The sequence below is a fragment of the Uloborus diversus genome, chromosome 1, assembly GCF_026930045.1.
Source record: "Uloborus diversus isolate 005 chromosome 1, Udiv.v.3.1, whole genome shotgun sequence".
Classification (NCBI taxonomy): domain Eukaryota; kingdom Metazoa; phylum Arthropoda; class Arachnida; order Araneae; family Uloboridae; genus Uloborus; species Uloborus diversus.
Genome location: NC_072731.1, coordinates 1,580,282 through 1,605,984, shown reverse-complemented (window position 1 = coordinate 1,605,984; position 25,703 = coordinate 1,580,282). Strand labels below are relative to the sequence as shown.

Below are 25,703 nucleotides of genomic sequence, written 5' to 3'. Positions count from 1 at the left end.
AGGAAACTTTTTGACAATGATACTTGATTTTTCCAGGAAGTGGATAAAAATCATTAAAATCCCGAAACGTAACATGGAAATACTCAGTACCGTTTCGGAATTATTTTACAGTGTACTATAGATCAATCAAGAATCAGGCTATTTTTTATATTTCATATTTAAATTCGTTTTTGCTGACTATAATTAGTACCGAACTGGTTTTTTTTCTTTCTTTCTTTTTTTTCTGATGTTTTCAAGTTCTATATTGCCTTAAAGCTGAAAGAAAAGAGGTTTCGAAAAAGGTGAAAAAGTGTGAAAATTTATAAGGAATACTATTTTTGCGAAATTTACCAAGCACTGGAATAATATTGCAAATAATTTGATGGTTACACTGCAAATCTTTAGCCTCTTTTTGAACACGGGCACGTGTCCCCTTTTGTCGAACACTTTCTGGATCATACGTATAGTGTTTTCATGAATTTGGCTTCAAATATTTTAACGTGTATTTTATTCAAACTCTTGGATAAAATGACTTTCTGAGATAAGTTACTTTATTTGATGAAAAATTACCACTGATTTATAGTAGTACTTTATTAGAAGTGTAACTTAATTCCAATATTTTTTTTATTGGCACAAAAGTTTGAAAAGTAAAGATCAGAAAAACCAACAGCCAGTTATTTATTCATACGAAGCCTTGTGAAAGGTATATTTTTGGTATACTGCCCAGTCTGATGCCGAAATGGAACACACTTTTTCTCTACGATGTCACATTCCGTCAACGGGGGACAGCAGTTCAGGAGATCTGGACAGCAAACAGCATCCCTATACGGACAACACCCATACGTTTCGATGCCATTTAAACAACAGGAGAAAGTGTCCGGGCACACCTGTTTTTGGTCAGGGCAAAATTCTCCTGGAGCTTGGACGTTCTCAAAGCTTGGACCTAATTTTTTGCACCCTTCTCCGTCGCACGTCCTATTGGCAGGACAACAGTTCTCTTTGTCTCCACAGCAAGTCCCGTTTTCGTACTGACAACACTTCCAAAGACCCGAAGAAGATTCGCAACAGGTTTCCTGTTCCGGACAATAAAATATTCCCTCTTTATCACATTTTTTGTATTTGGGTGTCAAACTTAAAAATTTGATTTCATGTCTTTTAAACTTGTCCAAAAGTGTTGGCTTCTTAGTTTGTTTCAAAATTTTTCTTTTGAACAGTGCCTTCTGTTTGCCTTGAGATTCCTGATTTCGGGACAAGCAACATCCAGTCTCTTCGTTGCAGCATATTTTAGTCTCTGGGCAACACCACTGATTTCCATTTGCATTTTCACAGCATACGTCACTTTCTGAAAAAAAGGAAGGAAAATTGAATTTTATATTTTAGTTTACATTAAAAAATGGTCACTATATAAGTGAGGCATCAATACTTAAAGCTGATGAACTAATTAATAAACCCTTTGATTTTAAGACTCTGATATTATGGTGTAACAACGAAATATTTTTTTGTTAAAAACTTAAATAAGCACGAATATTTTTTTAAATAATACGAATTAATACGAAACATATATAGAAGCTATTTCGTTGCTTTTAACAATGTTCAAATGTCACAAATTGAAACAAGTACAGTAGAACCTCGTTTATCCGGTACCTGTTTATCTGGATCACATTTGCAGAGTCTTAGATGTTTTATATTCACACAAATAACAATTTTTAATTATGAGATTGGAAATTTGTGCACTAAACATTCGATTTTAATGTTCATTAAATGTACAACTCTTGCAATTACAACAATCTAGCGAGTATTATGGCTTACATTGAGCGTCAAGCCGACATCACTACATTGAACTGTATAGTGATGAAACTGATAAAGTGCATTGTACGAAACAATCCTACGTTTTTTGTTATATATATATATATATATATATATATATATATATATATATATATATATAAAGAAACACTATCATATTTTGTATTTATAATCTGTACAAGTCAACCAAAATGAACTTCACTAAAAATGAGGCCCCAGGGTATTTTGGGATTTTTTCATTTTTTCCTTCTTTTAAAAGAATTTTTCGTTCTTGTTCAATCATTCATTATATATATATATTAGGGTGTCCCGTCCATATATGAGAAAAAAAAATTTTGAGCTACACTATCACGAGAGGTGTCAAAATTTGCGAAATTTTTCACAGATCACGAAAAAGGTAAAAAAAAATGGAATTGCGTGTCATCTTGAGGGCTCTACCGCTCTTTGAAGTTTTGCATATTTTACATTTTTGACAGACCTAAACGATATGATTTAAAAAATACAAAAATAAAGTTTAGAAAGCATTTTATTTAAGAAACTAATGAAACAAAGCACAAGAAAACAAAATAAACAAACTACAGTTTATAAATAATGACAAAAGTTTAGAATTTAAACTTATTTTTGTGTCCAAAATTTGGCATTTCTGCGCGAGATTGCAACCTGGTTCTAACGAAGCCATCTCTAGAAGTAGCGTTAGTAACACTTTGTGAAGCCTGTGTTATTAGTTTAACACATCTTTCCACAGATTGTGAGTGGCAAGGAAAGTCAATGATTTTCAAGCTATTATCTTTTGTCATCATTTGAAGGTTCTCGTAAGAAATATGTCGAAGAACCGGTGGTGCTGTAAACTGACACTCTTGCCAGACAATTATTTCCGTATAATCTTTAGCAGAGAAGTTAATTTTTGGTGTTTTAAATATTCTGCGTTTAGTGCTACTTTCAGCCACTCTAGCTTTTTTTATTCTTCGTAATGCTAACTCCCAAATGTGCTCCCTATCATCAAACAACATACTGATCAGCAGATTTTCTGGGTGCGCAAAAAGAGCATTTCTTTCGAAAACAGAATACACAACAGATTTCAAGTTTTCGGGTAAAAATCGAGAGTACACAATCATTTGAAAAAGATGTTTGACTGCTTCCTTAAAAGATGACTTTTGCTTGATTAAGAACCAAACTGGAGCGTACACTTTAACCACGTAGTTAACAAGTAATCGCAAATTTTCTGTTGGATTAAGAGTACTTACATAAAGTCTGAGTATACAATTAGCAGAAGTAAGCCATCTCGAGTGCGCCACTTTTCCAGGTTGACGATTTGCCAGCTCAGGACTACAGAAACCAGTTGATACAGCTTGACAAATCTCATAAAGATATTTTTGATCCGTGCTTAGTTCATCAACCACATTTTTCGGCAAATTAGGCAAATTACCATCCACCGGGCAAAAAGACAATGTCATTTTATTTTCACAACCAGCTAACTGTTTTCCAATAGGTCCGGAATATTCTTTAGGACCCAAAGTGCAACCATCTAAGGTCAAGAATAAATGACGAAGGGGTAATTCGTTGGCATGAAGCATACACACACACCATTGCAATGGTCTTTCCAAATACTCCTCTAAATATTGAATCACGCCACCCTTCCAACCGGTGTTTATTGCAGTTCCGTCACATCTAACGCAAATCACGTCTTCTAAATTCAAGCATTGACCTTCTAATAGAGCTGTAATCGAAGTTAGAATTGCATTAGAAGCAATGCGTGTCCCAAATAAATTGATCCGGGTTCTGCTAAAATTGAGATGTGCTCTTCTAAAATTTCTATGCGATGGTAACGAGCTCCTATTTTCTCATTTATCAGAGTCTTGTCTTTACGTCCATAAAAGTAAATGCTTTTTATAACAATACTTCCAATATCTTTGGAAGCTTCTTTCCGAGCTTTAGCTACGGCTCTGTGGATTTTGTTTTTATCAACAACTAGAGTTAAATCTTCTTTTGAAACCAAGCCAACATCAGCTAAAACTGCAGAAGCAACAGCAGCAGCAGATCGCGTCGACAAACCGTATCTATCACAGACCTTAGCAACTGTTGGCAAGATCAGTGTATTACTATTTGTCGTTGAAGTTGATGGTGTCCCTGTAGAGGCCGTATTCGTCTCTGTTATGGGATACGTTTCTGGAGAAAATTCACGCATCGACATCAAAATTTGCAGAGACAGAATCGTTATTTTCAGTAGAAGACTTTTTTGCTGCCCTTTCAAGTTTTATCTGCTGTTGTTTCATTAATCTAGCTGTTTCTTTCTTATTGACACCTCTTATCACCATTTTCCTGTCATTTCTTTGATCCAACAAGAAACTTCTCTCATTGATGGGAACTTTTTTAGGTTTTAAACACGAACAAGACTCAAATATAGGGCACTTACAAGCCGCAACGTCGAAGAGCTTCTCAGATGACTCTAAAAAGCACTTCAGTTTATTTTCAAAACTACCACTTCGTTTGTTTCTGGGGTATCGTTTCAAATTGATGTACTTTTCGAAATAGAATTTTAATAATTGAATTACTCGTTCCTTAGTTACGATTGGAATTGAAGTTTTGTCCAAATACTGTTGATTTTTTTCAGAAACAATTGTATATATATATCTGAACTGGAAGGGTCCTTTCCATTATGCATACATTTCTGTTCGCTCCTGACAAATAAAATAAATTTTATGACGTTTTTTACTGTAGGTAGCTTCCGATCATCAAGTTCCTTGTAGGGTCCCAGTATAGCACAAGTAGTCTCACCAAAGATAATAGAACTAGTGAAGATTGGACACTCGACGACCGGTTTTTACGCATGGCAAGGAAAACTAGCGTAAGTAGAATGAAAACTGGTGCTTGAAAAAAACTGACATTCAGAGCTATAGCCGCCAAGTTGAACTGGAGATTCTTGGAATTGGCGTAAAGGTTACAACACTAAGAATTCTTAGAAAAAGTGGGGAGAAAGGACGGGGATACTAACCACCGGTTTCAGTTCCCGCGACAATGATAACAAAACCTAATTGATTCCAGATGTTATCTACGGAATCTTGAAACTCAATTTACATCCTCTTCCCATTCTTTTGAAAATCTATTTAACGGGACGCTGATTAAGCGGCGATGTGTTCTTCATAATGCCATAGAAAGTCTAAAGTACAAATACGTTTGGAGTGGGCTGTCAAAAACTAAAACTAAACAAAATAATTTTTCTACACGCCCCTTTAATTCCAACGCTTTTTCTTATTAATGCTTTAAGTTTTTGCGAACAAACAAAAAAAAAAAAAATGATGTTGTGAACTACTAAGAATTTTTTAATTTTAAGTTCAAATTTTTTCTTCTTGATCAAATCAAACTGTGCCAAAAAAAAGATGCAGTAATAGATCAAATATCAAAATATATTTTAAACAAAAATCTTTACTCACGTGTATTGGCAACGATATGGTTGATGGCAAGCATAGAGCGCAATTTTAATTCGCTTCTTGATTATCACAACGTGGAAACGTTGTGAAAGATGCGGCAAACTGCATCATTTGTGACGCCATTAAAACCACGCCTTGTTTGAAAAATCGGACATTTAAAAAAAATAATTAAAAAATAAGTGTTGGGAAAATGAAAGTATTTTCTGGGTCCAAGTTATAGTTTTTGCTTATTCTATCGATTTCAGTGACTACAAGTACTACTTTTGACTGAAGGAAACCACCCCATTTGTTTGTGAAAATTAAATAACCACGTCAAACAGACTGAATTGCAGATTACTGCAGACTCGTGTTTCGGCGTTACAATGGACGGCTTTCTCAATGCAAAAGAAATGAGCTTTTGGTTGAAAAGACACCCGACAAAAGAAACCTAACCATTTCTCCGATGTTTTTTCAAACATAAGCTCATTTCTTTTGCATTGAAAAGGACATTCATTTGTAACGCCGAAACACGTATCTGCAGTAATCTGCAAAGTGTGCTATTTGGCGTTGTTATTTCTCATTTTACTTTTTGCACATAAGTATTTATTTGACTTATAGTTCGTTTTTTTTAACCCAATTAATATACAAAGTAAAAGAAAAATAAATTGAAATAGAAGAGATCTAAAAATTCAAGAAAGTTACATTAAGATTTAAAATGAATCAGTTTTGTAGACATTTTTTTTTTTAACGAGAAATAAATTTTTAGGTAAACACGCATTTGTCTGTGTGTCTTTTAACCCAATCTCCTCTGGATTAGGAATGTCTCAGGTCGAAACTGGTCTCGTTGGATATCGAACATCCAGAGAAAGCCATTCCGCTTTGGGCTTTCAACATCCAGTCTTGAGAATATCATGAACCCTGTATGTCCCGAGGACACCAAGGAGTAAGCATTAAAATTACCAATCGTTACGCGCCACAAGTGGCGAGCGGAGGTTGGCGAACAAAACGAGCAGGGAGTGGAGCCCCCTAGTACAAAATTAACAGGAGTGAGAATTTAAAAAATAATTGTAAATTCATTCAATCTAACGAATTTGTCGCCCACTTCATAGTGAAAATTGAAGGGAAATCTTGCGAGATAAAAAATTTTAAGTAATGTAGTCGATGACTGAGAAGTTTTTTAAACCTTATCAACTTCTGCAAAATAGTGCAGCGAAGAGGAGAGCAAGCGGGGGGATCATCCCGGGCACCAAAATATGAGACGGCTCCATAAATTATGGGTTTCCTGATATAATAATGGTATACCTGTGTATAATAATATAGTTTACATTTGAGAAATTTGTGAAAGTAATCTTTGTAAACAGTGGCGTAAATAGGGATTGGCCGGAGTAACTCTCTCCAGGGGCGCAACAGCGAACGGGATGGAAATTTCAAAACGTTATTCCCAAAAAAATTTTGATTTTTTAAAACTATTTCATAGACTTTTTTTTAGAAAAAATAGTAAAAATAGAACTAAGGGAGTGTGGGGGTTAGTTTGAGATCCTGCTCATTGGATTTCTTGTTTCTACTAATGGTTTTTATCGCGGCCGTAATTTGAATTCAAGACCTCAAAATTCAAATGAATGCCAGGAAGAGTGTTTCGAATTTCTATACTTTGTTACAAAAGATGGCTTGCTTTGGCATTTTTCGCACTTTACGACTTCAATTTGAAAAATTTCCTTCGCTTAGAATTACGATTTCGTGAAATTTGAAAGGAAAACACACGCACACGTATGTACATGAATTGCGTAAATGTTAATTAATTTGTTGATAAATCTAATTTGGAAAAACATATTTTTAAGTTTAAAATTTCAGTTAACATTTTGAAAAATTTCATGTCACGCAACCCCGTAATTGTGGATGAAACCTACTTTTTTTTTTCTTTGTAATCACAAGACTTTCAAAACTATTTTCATAATTCTATACTTACGCTTGCTAACATTAACTCCATACCGAACTGCCTTGCATTCAAATTTCAAAGGATTGAGTTCATCTTCAGGGTGTAAATCAGTATTTCAAAGTGCAGTAGCCGTTTGCGTGAAATCTTCTCGCGTTTGTCCACAGCTTTGCTTATCTGCCTCATTGTCACCAATTTTTCTTTGTTATCTCCTATTATTGTCCTTTCTCCTTCGCAGCCGAAGACAGCGCAGAAGCAGGGGCAGAAGAGTTTTTCCTACCCTGGGCTTCACACAAAAGAATCTATAAACTCTTATCGTCGACCACACTAATTTACTTCCTTCACAAAAAAACTTCTTAGGTGTTCTCATCCCATAAGAACATTGTCAAGTTAAGAGCCTGTGTCGAATTGAAATCCCATGTGGTGGAATAGCAGAGGAACTTCCAAACTACTGAATCCGATATTAAAAAAAGAGCAACACATCAGTCACAAAAAATCATCTTGGAAAAATGTGCTGCAAGAACGCGAGAATCATGATTTTTACATTTTTTACTCAGAATGTATCAAGGAGCTGAATTTGGCACATCTTGGTAACCAGATAATAGCCTAATCAGAAACTTGGGGCCCGGTCCTTGGAGAGTCCCCGGCTCGAAATCGGTGCAGTGTAAGTTTTATAAGAGTTTGGGGGGGGGGGAGGCAGGGGCGTTCACAGGGGGGAGAAGGAACACCTGTTGGTCCGAGCCTGAAGAGGGCCCAATATTTTTATGACTAGGGGTGAAAATACGGGTAAACAATATGGAGAGGGGCCCGAAAAAGTCATTTGTGACGGGCCACGAAATTTCTGTGCACGCTCCTGGAGGAGGGAAAGCAAAATTGTACGGCTCAGATAGCAACGTATAGGCGCTGGGACAGATGGAGAATGAGAACTAAACTATTTGTATTGCTTTATCTACCCTAATTTAATGAGATGTATAAAAACTTTTTAGAAGTTTGATACTTTTAATGATAATTATTAGTATTTTGTAATGATTTTTATTTATTTTTTGAAAAACCTTCGCCAAGTCAAAGGGTATAACATTAAAGAACGGAATTAATTTATTAAACTTTGTTGTGTAAGTATTCTTGAATCCCATGCCATGGAAGGAGGGAAAAAAAAATCTAATAGCTGTCTATTAAACATCTGAAATACGCTTCGACTGAATGTAAGGAATTAAACATAAACAGAAGGAAAATAAGGAACCGTAAGTAACTAGGGATTTCAGAAATAATTATAATGGGGTCGTTTCCAAAATTTTAAAAGCATTTTTTTCTGAAAGAGCATACTTGAAAACATTGGATCTGATCATTTTTTAAATAATTTGTTTAAGTTTAATATTTTTTAAAAATTACTTAAATCGGTCTGCTTTCATTGTTTACGTTTCTGTCGTGTGACATCGCAAATGATGAAATGCCATTCAATGTTGCCATTTACAGTGGATAATATTTAATTCGCATCTTTACTCACGTGTGTTGGCAACGATATGATTGACAACAAGCGAAGAGCACAATTTTAATTCGCTGCTTGACTATCAGAACGTGGAAACGCGAAGAAAGATGCGGAAAAGTGCATCATTTGTGACGTCATCTAGACCACGCCTCGTTTGTAAAATCTGGCATTTAAAAAAATTAATTAAAAAATAACTGTTGGGAAAATGAAAGTATTTTTTGGGTCCATGTTTTTTTTTCGCTCATTCTATCCATTTCAATGACTAAAAGTAGTATTTTTGACTGAAGGAAACCACCCCATTTAAAACATTGTTTTCCTGCTACACTTGGAAACCAGCTGGAAGGATAAAACACGTGATAGAACACGATTCCTTAATAGTAAGTACAAGAAGCTTATGAATAGAGTCGTGTAATGTGCATTAAAAAAATCATTAACAGCAAATACTCTTCAAAATACCTAAAATATTAGCGAAAAATTAAAAAATATGCATTAATAATACTTTAGTTTCGTCGATAATTTTATCTGAACTGAATACAAAATACTTAGCCATTCTATTTTTAAATTATTTGTTATTCACGCGATCCAGGGCTGGATTTGGAAGTGTGGAGGCCCCGGGACAACGAAGGAGTGGAGCCCCCCCCCCTTTCTGATATATCCATAATAATATTATCTTGTGCAATCATTTGTAGAAATACCAAAAAAAAAAGGATATTTTGTAAAAATTTTATTGTGGGGGCCCCTTTGCTGTGGAGGCCCCGGGGCAGTTGCCCCGCCTTCCCTCTTCTAAATCCGGCCCTGACGCGATCAATATTCGGTATTAAACAGGGGGATACGAGGGGAGAGTCATGGGGATCATAACCCTTTTCTAACCGTCGGCAGATTATAAGCCCACGTTGTGTTCAAACACTTTTTCCTTAACTTAAATACATTATATTTTCATCTTTTTCTTTCTGCTAGTTTGACATCTTGAACTTAATTGTAATGTAATACAAGATTTGTTGACATGAAAAAAATAAAAATTATAATGTGAATAGAGAAATTATAAAATTTATAAGTTAAAAAATTGTGACAAAAATGAAAATACATCTCTGCATTCGCTTCACAAAGTAAATAAATACAAAGTCAATGAATTAAATAAAAATAAATAGGCAGTAAAAAAGGAAAATAAAAATAAATAAAACAGCAAAAAAAGAAATGAGAAAGATCTTTGCATCTTCGTAAACAGTCTGTTATTGATACAACACACTTCTGTGTTCCTTTTGCTTATTTATTTGCTTTCATTTTTTCTTAATGACCCTCTCTGAGGCTTAAATGCCCATATAATTACCACCCTTCGCCAGAGGGAGGGGAGAAGAACTGATTCAAACACGGCACACGGCGCACGACGCACAGTGGCTGAACTTGGCGATTAATCGCTGCACACAGTATGAAACATTTTTTCCTCCAAAATTCAATCGCCAACACGCCTGTGAAGTTTTTTTTATGTGCTCAACGACTTTCATTGAAGTGGGAGAAAACGCGAAAGCATTGATCTCTACGGGAGTGTCCAGTCTTATGCGAAGCTATATGGTCTTTGGTCTCACTACGTCTCGAACTCATTACTTAAAACTAACAGAATCGGCATATAACACTAACAATTGCAACTGTACTTTAATAGCATTAAAATTACTTTGGCTACGAAGAAAACACCCGTGAGTCAAGCCAAGAAAGCCCTCGAAACAAGTAAAAGGAATTAGCAAGTTGAAACCAAACAAAGTCGAAGTCGTCAGTAACATATTGTTGTATGCAAATCGAGACGTGGCGCCAAGCTTCGTGGACGATTCTACTGCGGAAATGGGGGTTATTCCCATATAGGCATTTACAGTAGTAATCATGATATGTTTTTTTTTTTTTCTGTTCGTGTTGATATTACGAATCACGATCTTTTTATTTCAGCTGTCGAGCTTTTATTTCACAATAAATTTATAACTTATTCACAGTACTTCTTTTTCAGTTGCCATAAAAATGAAAATTTTTCAAAACTTTGACGATCTGTAGAGCCCTGAAGATATAGTTTTATTCTATTTTTTAAATTATTTTTGTAATTTACGATCGATTTCGCAAATTTTGAGAGGTCTTGCATTAAGAAAAACGGAAAAAAATTTTTTCGGGACACCCTAATATATATATATATGTATGTATGTATATATATATATATATATATATATATATATATATATATATATATATATATATATATATATATATATATATATATATATATATATATATATATATATATATATATATATATATATATATATATATATATATATATATATATATATATATATATATGCTAGAATAAAAGGTATGCCTGATTATTTCAGTTTTTTTTTGGTTACTTTCTATGTCATCAGATTATTCGGATTCTCTTTTATCCAATACTTTTTGCTATATTGTGTATATTCGTTGTAACTTTCTCAAGTTCTCCAAAGTCCCTAATGAATTTCTTCACTTAAAAAATAGTTGCTATTACCCTCAGCGGACATGACAACTCTAGTTATTACGCAAAGTTACTCATGCAAAATAATTTGAAGAATATTGATGTGAAAAATGCAGGTAGCCCAAGTTACCGTTAAGTTTAAACAATGACCTGTTGAAATAGATAATGGTCACATATCGAATACTTTATATACACTTAGTATTTGTAGAGCCATGGATGAGAAAGGTATGCGATTTACATCGATAACCAAATCTGTATTATTTTGTGCACATATGGGGGTAGGTTTGAATATCTTGCGCCAGAAAAGGCAACTTCTCAAAACTGACAAAATATACTCTTGATTTTAGTAATGCGTTAAAAGATCATTTTTTTTCCCTCTATGAAAGAATAATAATACAATAACTACACGAACTGATATGAAACTAGGGGGCTCCACCTCATGAAATGGCATTGTGCCACCTGCGGCGGATGACAATTAATGGTTTTAAGGCTTCTTTCGGCTACAGTTTATTTTGTCTCATGATCTGAGAAATATTTCAGGTTTTTTTTTTTTTTTTTTGCTGCATTATTAGTAGTGTAGCAGACAAATGTAATTATTAATTTCCATATTAAACACGGAGTAATGTCTTAATATTTGTTCCAATAAAAAACTTGAAATTAATGCTATTTATTTATTATGTGAACATAAGTTTGGAATATTTATAGGATATTTTATTTAAATTTAAATAATCAAGCGCGTGAAATTAAAAAGACAATGTTAATAGCTACAACTTTTTGTCACAAATGCAGTTGTACAAGGTGCGGCGAAAAAACCAGGAGAAACAATTTTCGTTATAACTTTATTAAAAATAAATGAATTAACAAAATGCAAAAAAATTATAATGTAAAATTATGAGTAGACCTTTAGCAGTCAATAAGTTTAATTGGTTTCAAACTGACCGCCTTTTGCAGTGATACAGAGGTGCTTGTTGAAATTTTCAGCCAAGGGCCGCAAGTCTTGTCTGTGATCAATCCTATTCCTTCTAAAGCAATTGGTTTAAAGAATCCAAACTTTTGTGTAGTTTAGGGTAGACCTTTGGCTCAAAAATAGAGCATAGGTGTAATAAATGGAATTGAGATCTAGCGAGTAGAATGTCCTATCTATGGATGATATCATGTCAAAAACAATGCGCCTTGCACCACTCTTGTCTTTTTGGCCATATGAACTGATGTGGAGTCTAATTGAAGTGCCCAGTCTACACCGTTGAAGAGCTCTTAGGCTCACAGAAGTACAACATCTGCAAAAATACCCTTTTGGTACACTTTTTGATTCATTTTACGGCCCTTATCCAAAAAAAAAAAAAAAAAAAACAGATTTTTTTTTTTTTTGTCGCTAGTGCTGATTCTATCACAGACCAAGCCTGGCTTCGGATTTTGGCGATGTTTAACATTTTCTAAGTTGCTTGGAATTTCTTCCGATCAAATCCTATCGTTCTGGGGGTTATGAGTTGGTTGGAACCTTGAACGGTAAATCAGTAATAGGTATATCTTTTCTGGCGCGAACTTGCGGCCCGCCTCAAACGTTTCTTGCTTCTTTGGAGTCACACGAATTTGTTTCCTTCAGAAAAAGGCTGAACTTTTTGCACTAGTATAGCTTCTGTCCGAGCTCTGTTTTTGCCCTTAGTCGCACTTATCGGTCACAAATTACCCCGTCTCACGAACGACTTTTCTTGTGGAAACCAAGGATTTCTGGAACTTACTATTGGATGGCCTGACGATTAACGGAAATGTTCAATGTTCGTTTTTATACAGTTATTGGACGTCGACTATCATTTCCAAGCCACTTGAAATGGCACATTGCATCTAATACTGCTTGCTGAGGCACAACAAGCAAACGAACTGTCGTTCTCCTTGGTTAGACAACTTAAAAAAAGTAGGTGTTTTGTTTAAAATTGTTAATGAAACCGAAAAGCAATACATAAACTGGGAGATATATTGTAAATTAATTTCTAATAAAGTGAGATACAAAAATAAATAAAGGCACTCATTAAAACGAAATTAGTTTACTTCCATTCGATGGTGCAAACTTTATCCAAAATTTTTGCCGCACCCTGTAGTTTAAGATATCGCCAATACTGTTGATAAATTAATGGGATTAAAATCGAACTTCAGACAAGAAATTATGTAATTAAAATGAAGAATTTGGTATTTTTTTACGATGCCTTTTTTTTGCTGCATTGAACAAACACACACTAAAGAATATTAAGTGTCCTGACTTTTTTGTAATCTTGTGTCCTTAATTTTTTTCACGGACACTACAATGTCTGAAGCTTTAAAAATTGTGTGGCAGAACAAGGTTTGACGGGTCAGCTAGTTTCTCCATGTAATACATCCAGTTTGAAATGTTTAATTAAGGTTAAAATTTTCCGGAATGGAAAACATGAAAAATGAAACATTTTCTTTGCATATCCCCCCCTCCCTCCATAGAAACTGAAAACTTAAGCCATTCTTGCTTACGTTCGACGAGCACGACCGGTAGCGACCGGTTAGTTAATCACGTGACAGCTATTGATCACGTGCTCCAATCAACCAATCAACTGCTTAGAATGGTAACCGGTGCAGTAACGGTTGATCATAGAACGCTGCGGTTAGTAACCGGTTACTTACCGGTCGACCGGTGAGGTTCGTCGAACGCAAGGCTTGATTCGCCTATCTCTTTTACTTTATTCATTTATTCTTACGCATTTAGTATTTTTACTTCCCGCTGAGCGTCAACGATACTAAGGAGCACCATACAGTTTTTTTTTTTTTTTTTTGCTTATTTTTTTATTTTATTATCAAACCACCTGGTATGAACTTACTAATCTTGCAGCTTTTTGATAGGTAAAATTTGTTCAGTTATGTATGATCATCATTGCCCGTTTTAATGACGTAAAACTTTTCTGAATACAGAAATTAATGTATATAGGGGAAGATTATTAATTAAATCCATTACTGGATTTCGAAGATATTTTCCCACCAGAGTTTTCTCAGGTACGAAATCAGTTTTAGTGTCTTCTTTTTTCTCAAAGCAGTTCAATGCAGAATCGTCAAGGCGCTTGAATCAATACATTATATTGTTAAACGCTCAAATAGGATTTCTACTTTTTACTTACTAATGATTGACATTTACATTTTGTTTTTACATGCTTTGAATATTACTGAACAACTAAATGGGAACATTGACTTGAAAGAGTGCATTTTCAAATGCAATTCCCCATATTTAAAGTTTCATCGTGAGTCGTCACAGCAGTGACAACTATGAGAACATTTAAAATGACGCAGTTGCTATCATTGAACCACTAGGTGTTTCTACAAATGAACCAGCTAACAAAGTGGTTTATTCATAGAGTCTTACAAATATTATTAGTTTCAGCTTATTTATCTTTAATGATTGACTAATCTTTTTAAATAAATGTGATAATGAAGAAAAAAAATCTATTTAAAAAAGGTTTTGGAAACTTCCCTTAGTTATTATATTTTCAACCTCAAAAGTTATGTAGTCGATTTGTTAAATTAAATTTTAAAACAGTTTCAAGTACGTTTGTTGTTCGAGAAAAATGTCAAAATAAGTGAAATAAAGCCAGTGGATTACTGAAGGCACGCAACGTGCTATAGCAAAGTCCTTGTCGTCAAGTAAAATCTTTGTGGAGCAACATTTTTGAACTTGGATGAAACAAGACTCCCATTTGTTCAAAAGAGGCCCCATGAAATTTTAGCTAAGAAGAGTAAGTCACGTGTTAGAAAATATTAAGTGGTGAGCGAGGTGTGGTGAAAACAGCTGTGTTGTGTGAGTCTGAGGTGTTTTTATGTTTATCCTGTAATAAAACATAATTTAAAAAACCAATTTTCTCTTTTGAATAACTTACTATTATTTGTAGTGTTTGTTTATCTCATGTAATAACAATTTATACTTTACGGTTTGATTTTCTTATTTGAGAATGTGGTCTATAGATGGAAACTCAATGGTCTATCCATAGCAACTGGTTCCCGTGAATGGATCATATGCTAAAATATTTCTTTTAAAATTTTTATTCCTTATTGAACACAGTTACTATAAAAGCGAATATTTTTATTAAAGGAGAAATATGCTGAGCAATAATTCATATCGTGAATATATAGTTAGTCTGAAATACTTCCTAAAAAAGGTCAAAAGTGTTATGTGGTTTATTGATATTATTGCGGTGTGGTTTATTGTGGTTTATTGTGATTTTTTTTTAAATCAGGGCTTTGAGCGAACTTTGAGCTCAAAATTTGAATACATTTAAAAGGAACGTCAACACGAAAAGCTGATTATTCCAGTAAAATTTGCTGACCAACCTGACCTAGTAAAAGTAGTAGTGACCATACGTAGCAAAATTTGATGTTTGCAAAAGGCGAATCAAGAGGGCAAATTGAACATCCTTTTAAAAGTCTTAGTTACGTAGTAAAATAAATTAAATATTTTATTTGTTAACAAATAGAAGCAGATTATTTCATATTTGCAGCAGATTCCTTTTTTTTACTCATTGAGCTTTCTTTCTTTGTCGGCTTATATTGTTAGCAATCGCTTGAAAAAAGCTTTAGTTTGTAATTAAAACTTGCTGAAAAGATTACAGTTCAAGTTCTAGATATATTGGAAGTTCCGAAGAACTTCCATTACTAGCAGAAAAATTTGCTCTTTCGATTGTCATTAATATGTTGCATGTGCAAGCATGCTTTCGCTACCTAATTTATCAGTAAAACTCTAGTTTTTGAGGTATTTAATTAATATCTTTGGCAATTAAGTTATAAAAAGATGAGACCTCTCTCTAGATAAAAACATTCTCGATCAAGTCTCCGTTTGAACAAAAAAATGTATGTTCATTTGATTAGTTGCTACATTGTCTCAAACAGACAAACAGATACAGAAATACATAGAAATGTCAAATTCTCATCCACCTTTCTAGATGCGTCAGATTGTCCCTGAAATAAATTGAAACCCTGATCATAAAAATAAACAGGATTCTAAATAAACTTTAACGCGAGAACGAAAATTTATTTGCATGCTTTTCCTTTCTCTGTCTTTTTTTTTTGGTTAAATTATGTGATCATACCAATGACTTACCATTTTTGCAAATGCTTGAGCTCCTGCAGGAAAATTCAGCAAGTGCCACCGCCATGTGTACCAGAACGAAATAACCAACTGCGCACCAAAATATAGAAGTCAGCGCCATCCTAAAAAAGTTACAATTTTTAGAAAAAACTATGCCGAGTATTGTAACTGTGAGCTGCGCCAGTTAACATTGTGCCAGTACAGTTTCAAATAGTAAAAAAAAAAAAAAACATTAAAACACAACTAGAAGGTCTACTGCTGCGCTCTACAAGTTTATGAAATTAGTTTTCTACTCATAATTTTACAAAAAAAAAAAAAAAAATAGTTGGCAATATTGTTTGTTTCTCTTTGCATCATTTAAGCATTCTAAAGCGAATGTATGGTAACTATTTTTGAAATGTAAAAATCTTGTAAAATATTACCATGGTTAATAGGTATACGTTACATAAATTCTGGGCTAAGTCGCGCATATTTTTTTTTTATAACTCAAACTGTTGGAGGAACATTGCACCATATTTGTGGGAAGTCTGCCTGCCATCAAAACTGCTTTACAAACTACGCAGCAACCGAAGCAAAGTCCGTAACTTCCCAGTCACGCATTGATATTGGAGCTCAAAAAACGCTATTTTAAAGGACTTTCAATGATGTAAGGGGAAAGCTCGAAGGAGGGGAAGGGGGGGGGGGTGTCTTCCCCGGAAATTCTTCAGAACTGAAGTAATAAAAACGCAATTGTTGATAGTTTTACGCCGAAAGTTAGGGAGAGGTGAGGTTTTGAAGTCTTCCCACGAAATTGTGTTTTGGAACTGGAGATTGAAGAGCGAAAATTTAGGATGACTTGGGTAACATTAGGTAAAGGGATATGATTCAAGGAATCTTCCCTGGCATTTTTCTCGAAATTGAAGCTTGAAAAATTAAAATTGTTTTACTATCTTAAATGGTATGGAAGAAAAGAGGTTCAAGGGCTCTCCCCTGGAATAATTTTATAATCGAAGTCGTAAAAACGCAGTTGTAGACGATTTTTGTGATGTTCGGCAGAGATTTGGAGGTCTTCTCTGAAAAGGTTTTCTAATTTTAAAACCCGCCTTTTTGCTAGGGGCGGGGGATTTATGACCTGTCAGGGAGGAAATGCGAAAATGAATAATTTATTTAAACTAACGAAACATCAATAAATATTTTTGAAATTGAAGTTATAAACATAGATCAAGGTTTCCCAAACTGTGGTCCGCGGACACCCGGGGGTCCGCGGTGCTATATCCAGCTAAAACGTTAAATATAATTGAGATTGAAGGACGAGTAACAATATTTTAATTCAAAGAGAAAGCACATTAATGAGGAATAAAAAAGCTTTTACTTAACTCTCGGAAGAGAACACACTACACATTAAGTAATTTTGTTTACATGACGAATTTCATATTGTTACAAAGCTATATTAAGTAAAATGCAAACATTGAAACTTTCACATAAGCTTGCGAAGCAATCTTCGGGGGTTGGTGAGAGTCAGTGAGCAGGGTGCGCAGCCCCCTAGTACTTCAAATAAAACTTTTGATCCAAAACTTTCAAGTCTAAATTTACTAGTCAACATTCAAAACTTCGAGCAAAGACTGAAATAGATCAAAAGCTATAGTTTGCAGTCCATTTTAATAATTTTGGAGTACCACTGTTTTATAAATTTGTTGCACAATATGCTTGCGTTTATTTAGCAGAATTATTTGAAGTGAAAGTAAACGTTTGACGCTTTAGATTTTCATACAGTCACCAAATTTTGGGCAATCATCATTTCATTCTGGCCGAATCGTCAACGCCTAAAATATTTAGTGCTCAGCATACTTCATACCATATTGAACCCGCACATATGGACTCTGATGGTGTATTTAGTATGTGGTGAACAGTGAACGGATGAATAAGAGCGGTGTGTAATGTTCTAGTACTGGTGCAAGTGAAATTAGTTGATGTTTTTTTTTTCTGTATTAATGGCAAGCATACTTTTTTTGGTATTATAATAACATTTAAAGCATTAATAATGCATTGATTGCGATAAATGAAAGTGTTTGGGTGCTGCCGGGGACTGGTGACCGATAAAGAGCAATAGGGAAGTTGCAACCTATTAAATGTTCATATTTTGACTATTGGATATTGTTAATTGACCCTCAAAACTAAAAAATTCACCATCGCCAAATTTTAAAACACCGTGATTGATTTTTAATGAATTTTTTAAAATCCACGCGCAAATCCACGCTAATGGGCAGCCTTCCGCCGAAGATCCCTTGTTTTCGATACGGACATTTTGAGCGCGCTGATATTTTTATTTTTTAGAAATTCAATAATCCTTTCGAACACACTATGGAGGCCGGATTCGTTAAAGCACAATCTAATAATCTTCCTCAAGTAACATCAATGATGGTATTCGAATATTTCCGAGAGGATGAGAGGTTTAATGTTCCAGAAACGCGAGGAGGTAAGCCTTACGTTTCGTCTTCGAAGTCAACTGCACGTCCTTCGTCTTCTCCCGCGGCGGAAGAGCGCATGACGTCACTTCCTGTGCCATTTGACGTCACAATCGCTTGAACTTTAAAAATTAATTTAAAAAAAACTACTTATCGTATCGCAATTTTTTTTTCACTTATGATGTTCATGCATGTTACTTATCATATAAAAATGAAAAATCAAAAACTTCTCTATTGAGGCAAATTTAAGCAAGCAGCATTGTGAAGGCCACGCAGATCGTAAACACAGCATTTATGACGCTGCCAGGGTAGGTTTGCCCGAACCATAGTTAATAATTAGAATCTTAATAAGCCATGAAAATACAACTCATATGAGAAATTAACTCACTTGAACTCCGGCTAACGGTGTTTTGTTCACTAACTTCAAAAGTTTATTTTTATTAGTAAACTTGTTGCAGAAATTCGGTGTTAACATATTTATCCCTAGTTGAATTACAAATCGCATTTTATCTCCATAACTCAAAATAATAATGTAAGAAACGAAAACCAGACAAGAGCTCTGAAAAATATACAGAACAATGATTACATGAAGTTAAGGCGGAAAAAAGCGTAAAAATATATTCGAAAAAGAAAATAGATTTAACTGCGATTGGTTCCGAAAGTTCATAATTTTTCCGGAGGGGGTCTGCTCATATCTGAAGTCTGAAATATGTATTTAACTGAGTTATTGTTCAACGTTAAATTAAGAACTATTTAAAATGAGATATAGCTTGCATTTCTCAGCGGTAGATGGCAGCATCAACTAAAATTTGTGAAGAAGTTTTTCTTTCAGGCTTTTTCTAACACTTTCATAAACTAAAAATTTGATGCAATATGAATGCCTTATAAATAGTAATTATGGTGCGCCAATCAGCTGGATAAAATCGTTGTCGCTTCTCCCTCCTGCTTACTTAATTAAAAAAAAAGAAAAATTAATTTGAATTTTGACCTTTTGAATTCAAATTATGTTTTTCGCAATCACGAGTGTGTGTGTATGTAGGCGTGTGTGTTTATGTGTGTGTGTAGGGTATGTGTGTTTGTGTGTAGGGGGTAAGTGTATGTGTAGGCATGTGTGTTTGTGTCTGCGTGCAGGTATGAGTGTGTGAGTAGTTGTGTGTATGAGTGTTTGTGTGGGGGGGAATGTGTATGTGTGTGCAGTCATATGTGTTTGTGTCTGTGTCCCGGCATGAGTTGTGGGTAGTTGTGTGTAGGCGTGTGTGTATGTGTAGGTGTCTGTATGTATGTGTAGGTGTCTGTATATGTATGCGTGTGTGTGTATGTATGTGTTTGAGTGTGTGTATGTGTATATGTGTTTGTGTATGTGTGTAGGTGTATGTATGTATGTGTGTGTGTGTGTGTGTGTAGTTGTGTATGTATGCGCGTGTGTGTAGGACATGGATGCAACCTGGAGACTGTTTTCGCTAGATGAGCAGCATCGTGAGGATCCGGTCGACGGTGATGCTGCAGAGGGTGCTGGCGGGAAAATAAAATGATAGCACATCAAAACAGTCAAGTGAAAGCAATAAGCAATCGTGATTGCTCTAAAAAAAGGGGGGGGGGGAACACACACACACACACACACACACACACCCTATACTATTTTCTGATATTTTTCTCTAATTTTAAAGAGCACTAACAGTAGTGAAATAATTGCTGGCTCAAGTTTATCTTACGTATGTTTGTGACATTTGTTTTTACTGAAAATGTTTTTAGTGGTAATAACCAAAATAAATAGGAAGGTTGTCGAAAACGATCTAGGCAAAATGCTGATTCACTATCGCTGTTCATTTTCAATGCAGTCGAGAATCAATTTTCCAAACTTTAACTAATTGGACTGCCCAATCATCCAAACTTCAAGTGACCGCGATGTCCAAATTATCCGAAAATTGTCCTTCCCATTTTTTAAGACCCGAGTGCGCATGACCTAAAAAAATTCATCTACGAGCGAGAGATAGAAGACGTGGGGAGGTGGAAAATCTGGGTAAATGCAGCATAAGTTGAAAGCCCTGTTCAGAAGACACTTGTATGTCCGGCGAATTCCTCCTCAGAATCCAGAAAAACCACCACTTACACATTAGGGTGGATCGATTTTTTTTTTTTTTTTGAATTTCAAATAGGTTAGGGTGAGAAAAGTTGTCCACCTAGCACTAAACAATTACATGTGAAATTTCAAGTTGGTCAGATAAAATCGTCATGATCCGCAAGGCGGTCAAAGTTCGCAAAATGAGTCAAAAAATTGCATTTTTTCTTCTTTACGAATACATTACTTTTTATTAACTTTTCAAATGGTTCAGGGTGAAAAAAGGTACTCAATGGGATGAAACACTGTGATGTGAAATTACATCATATTCCGATAAAATTTTCGTTCACCGAATGGTGGTCGAAATTCGCAAATCGAGCCCTAAAATAGTATATTTTTATCGCGAATGAAGGGAAAAAATCTTAACTTTCGAAATCAACCGCGGGTAGAAAAGTTGCTTCTTCAAAATTAAACGATTCATGCCCGCCACAGAATCAATTGATCACGTGAATCGTTATTTACCACTATCATGTTAATTGGAATGAGATATGTTACGTCGCAGCAAAGTGATTTTGATAAAAAATCTTTATTACTGATTTTAAAAATCATAAAAAGGAAATAAACCATCTAACATTAAAACAAAAACAAAAAAATTAGATGAAACAAAACCCTCAGAAATAATATATTAAAAACAGTATTAATCTTCATGTTCGTATTCCTGTCTGTAGTTAAGGCTAGATTACAAATTACCATCCACCTCTTTTCCTTCCTTTCAGAATAATAGTTCAAAAAATAAATTGCTTGAAACATAAACTATTTAGAACATGAACACATTAATTCACATCAAGCATGAAGAAACGGCTTGTGGAGTTTTTTTTTTTTTTTTTTCCCCGGTTTGTGGGAATCTTGGGGTAAAGTGTATAAACAAAAGCATTTGAGAACAAAGTTATTTCTGCAAAGAAAATTATGTACTTTGAAATATGACGATTGAGCTGACATGAAAGATTATACTCAAAACATTGACAGATGGAACTTTTTTTTTTAAATTTTATTAAGGTACTCAAGAGCCCCAAGCACAGTTCAAATGATCCATATGCGGTTCACAAGCTACAGGTTATCGGGCAGAGCTCTAGGGTACAGTTCATAGTTTAATCCTGAGTATTTCTTACAGTTGAAAATTATTATATTTATGCTTTTGAAATTGTCAGAGTAACGTCCATTTACACCATTTCATGCCAGGCGTTGATGTTTTTACGAGTGCAAAAATATCGAACATTTGGTTCATTATCTCAAAAATTATTTTGCAAGACTAATCTCAAATTTTAGTCTAAGACTGAGAATCTCAAACTTTAGTAAACAGAAAACGGTCATTTTGACGTAAACTGACTTGTTATATCAGTTTCTAAGTACAAGTGAGCTTTGGGATACTATTAATCGATCGAGATACTTAAAAGAGGATTTGAAAAATGTTGTCAATACTGTCAGCAGCTAGAACAGCTTCATCGCACATCAAGAAATTATTTTGCAATGATTGGAGATGGAAGATGCTACGTTCGGCAAGAGATACTAAAAAGCAAAAGAACTAACAAAATCCTTACAGTCTGGGAGAAAATTTGTTATTTTGGCCCTCAACTTTGATGCAAATGACTATACAAACTTTGTTATCTGTCAAGAAATTGAAATATATGAGCCACCAACTACGAAAAACATTGCAGATTCTGAAATCTTAAATGCAGTATCGGAGCAGGAATGCAGTCTTAATATTTCCATTCCTAACTTTCCATGTCATATCTAGGCAACACACAGTGGTCCAAAATCGTCAAAAAGCGCTCAAAACTCGGATTTTTCACTTAATTTAACCTTTCTGGCTGTAAATGTGTTATTGTTACCTCTTGAGAATATCATTTCTTGAGTTTCAGGGTTTGAGTTGCCTGCAAGCATTCGTTAGAATAGTGTAGAATATTGAGTATGGCGAATCTTAGCTTGCAAAAAATGAAGTACAGTTTCTTTCTTCGATTATAATTTTTTGAACAGGAAGATTGGGGGTCTTTTCTCAGCTATTTGGGATGTAATAAACACATTTTTATCTTTTCATTTTTTAATTTTTATTTTTTAACGTTTTTATCCGAAAATAAAAATTTAATTATTCCTACACATTTTTCACAGGGAGATCTTGACCTCCAATCAAATGTCTCTCGGTAATTTTTTGCTCTCTTATATGAACATAAGCCCTACATAAAATTTCAGACTGGTATTCGGAAGTGAAATAGTTTTGCACAAACTCCACCGATTATGGTCAAAACTTCACGCAGTCAAAACTTCGTGCAGACAAAACTTCGTGTGTGCAAAACTTAACATGGACAAAACTTTGTGCGAAAAATATTTTGGATATTGAAATATCGAAATCGTTTAGTAATAAAAAAAATTTCAGTTAGTGAACTATAGAACATTAAAATTATTATAATATTTTGGAAAAAATTCTTTATTAAATTTACATCAATTTATTGTTCAATTCATCTGATATGCTTTAGTACATTAAAGAATCAATTTGCTATCAAGTTCTTCTTTTTTGTTGTTGTTGTTGTTTTTGCTTGTATGGTGTGTGGCTAACTTGTTCCTAGATTTCATCAAACAATAAAACCCCCCCTCCTCAAAAAAAAAAAAAAAAAAAAAACATTTTTCACTTGCTCGTTGATTGCTAATAGGGCAAAAATATGAACCAGATAAGTTTTGCATCTGCGAAGTTATGAATACGCAAAGTTTTACCCTCGCAAAGTTATGAATAGGCGAAGTTTTGTCTAGGCGAAGTTTTGTCCAGGCGAAGTTTTGTCCAGGCGAAGTTTCGACCGCGCGACAATCCATGCGGAAGCTTATTCCGCGAATTTTTGTCCAGCGAAGTTTTGGCCGAGAAGTTTTGACCCCAAACCATCTCTGAGACGTAATCAGGCGTCTGCCGATCGTCATTCGTTTGCAGCTTTATTGCAGTATGACGTCTCCAAGACGTTATTTATTTCCAGCAATAGGACTCTAGTGAAAAGTGGAGATGTCTCAGAAAGTGTTTTACCCACCGGCGAAACAACATTTCCAGACAGCACTTGTATGTTCAAGTCCTACAATTTTTAATTTTTAGTTATTTCTGCCATGGTTGATCAAATAACCAGTTGGAGGTAGTACGTGTAAAGTAACACTCAAAATGAATGAATGCAATTAAAAGAAGCAATAAAATTTTAACTGTATATAAATGATAGAGAAAGTCATGATGCCAGATGTGCGAAGCGATAAGATGGTATGCGCATTTTCCAAGAAAAAGGAAATTTGCAAATATGAGGGAGTACATTTTGTCGTCGGAATTTTCAGTTAAAAGAGGAAATACTTCAGGAAAAAAAAACTAAGTCCGAAACTAATAAAGAATAATTATTTAAAATAAATACTTTTTTAAAAAAGACGATAAATGTACGGCGAACATGAAACTATGTGGCCGCAACAGAAATTATACATTGAAACATTTGATATACATAGACATATTTCAATCATTTTTAACAGAACTAGATTTGCAGTAAAATATCGAAATTTCTTTACTAACGTTTACTGGTAATTACGAAATTTTGGTATAAGTTTTTTAGAGAAATACGCTACATTAAAATTATCAAGTGCATGGGCCATAGTCGACCTTAATGCAAAAAGAAAAAAAAATCAAGTTGAAAATTACGTTTGAAGCACAAATAGCAATAATAGTTGCAGACAAGCATTTTAAAGTTACAAGAAATAATAATTTTTTCTTGCAAAAGATGTGAACTTGAGGTTCAAAAAACGTCTGACAAATACAAAATCTAAAACACACACATCTGCAATATTTATCGCTATTTGCGCTTTGGACTTTGATTTTGTGCATGGATAAGTATTTTATGAAAAGTGAAACAAATATTTTTAAGATAAAGCATTTAACTCATAGAGGTTAGTACTACTGGTTGTTAAAACCCCCTGAGGACCAACCTACATTATCTTATGTAAATATAATATATTTTTTGCAAACAACTGTTTTCCATCGAAGGATCTCAGAAACTCTTGAATTTTAATACGCATGGCTAACTATTTAGAAATTAATAAATTATAGATAATGTTGTAAAGACTTAATATCAGAACGGCATGCGTCAACTATTTTGTTCAGCAACTATTTTTTTTAATTTCCCAAACTGGGATAATGTTACAAAGAACTTTTGAAGATTGTCATACTGATTAAAAAATAATAATAATTTTAAAAAACACCCAACGTTTTGAGTGAAAAATTTTCATTTAAAGGAAAAAAACGAGTAAGAAAAGTTGTCTTAAAAAGTCACCTTTGTTTTAATTTCAGATACATAATTTAATTTTTATTTGGAGCTATGCTTGATAGATGCATATTCATAAACTTAAAAATTAATTAAATAATCTTTATCTTTACTAATAATAAAGCTGAAAGTCTCTCTGTCCGAAGGATGTCTGGATGTCTGTAGGATGTCTGGATCTCTGTGACGCGCATAGCGCTAGACCGTTCGGCCGATTTTCATGAAATTTGGCACAAAGTTAGTTTGTAGCATGAGGGTGTGCACCTCGAAGCGATTTTTCGAAAATTCGATTTTGCTCTTTTTCTATTCCAATTTTAAGAACAAAACTATCATAAGATGGACGAGTAAATTACGAAATTATCATAACGTGGAACCGTAACATGGACAGAAGCCAATTGGCGAGATACGAAATTATCATAGCGTGTAAACGTAACATGAGTACAAGCCAATTGGCGAGAAAATTCACCATACATTATTTGTAAATATACAGGCGAACCAAAAGACCTTTTAATTTTTCTATTACGGGCAAAGCCGTGTGGGTACCACTAGTTTATTAATAAAACTTGGGAAAAAGAAGGTAGTATAAATATTAACTTCTAATCCGATCAGTGATATTGTACCGTTAGCATGAAAATTAGAGAAACCATTAGGAGAACATCCCTTACCTGGTACTCTTCCTGAACCTTT

At 34.3% G+C, this 25,703-nt stretch overlaps 1 protein-coding gene across 1 annotated transcript; it reads right to left on the bottom strand.

Moving 5' to 3' along the window:
- Positions 1–600: 600 nt before the first annotated feature.
- On the bottom strand, positions 601–25,703 carry LOC129234386 (progranulin-like). Its single transcript, XM_054868380.1, has 3 exons — positions 25,682–25,703; positions 16,201–16,310; positions 601–1,321 (listed from the first exon to the last, which is right to left on the bottom strand). Exons 2-3 carry the CDS (start codon positions 16,307–16,309, stop codon positions 654–656), a joined length of 777 nt encoding a protein of 258 aa, XP_054724355.1. The 5' UTR covers position 16,310; positions 25,682–25,703; the 3' UTR covers positions 601–653.

What these genes read in the sequence shown, in the direction of transcription:
- LOC129234386 (XM_054868380.1), bottom strand. Translation starts at nt 16,309, where the DNA reads ATGGCGCTGACTTCTATATTTTGGTGCGCAGTTGGTTATTTCGTTCTG. An exon ending in CTCAAGCATTTGCAAAAATG is followed by an intron (nt 1,322 to 16,200) that starts GTAAGTCATTGG and finishes CCTTTTTTTCAG; the next exon opens with AAAGTGACGTATGCTGTGAA.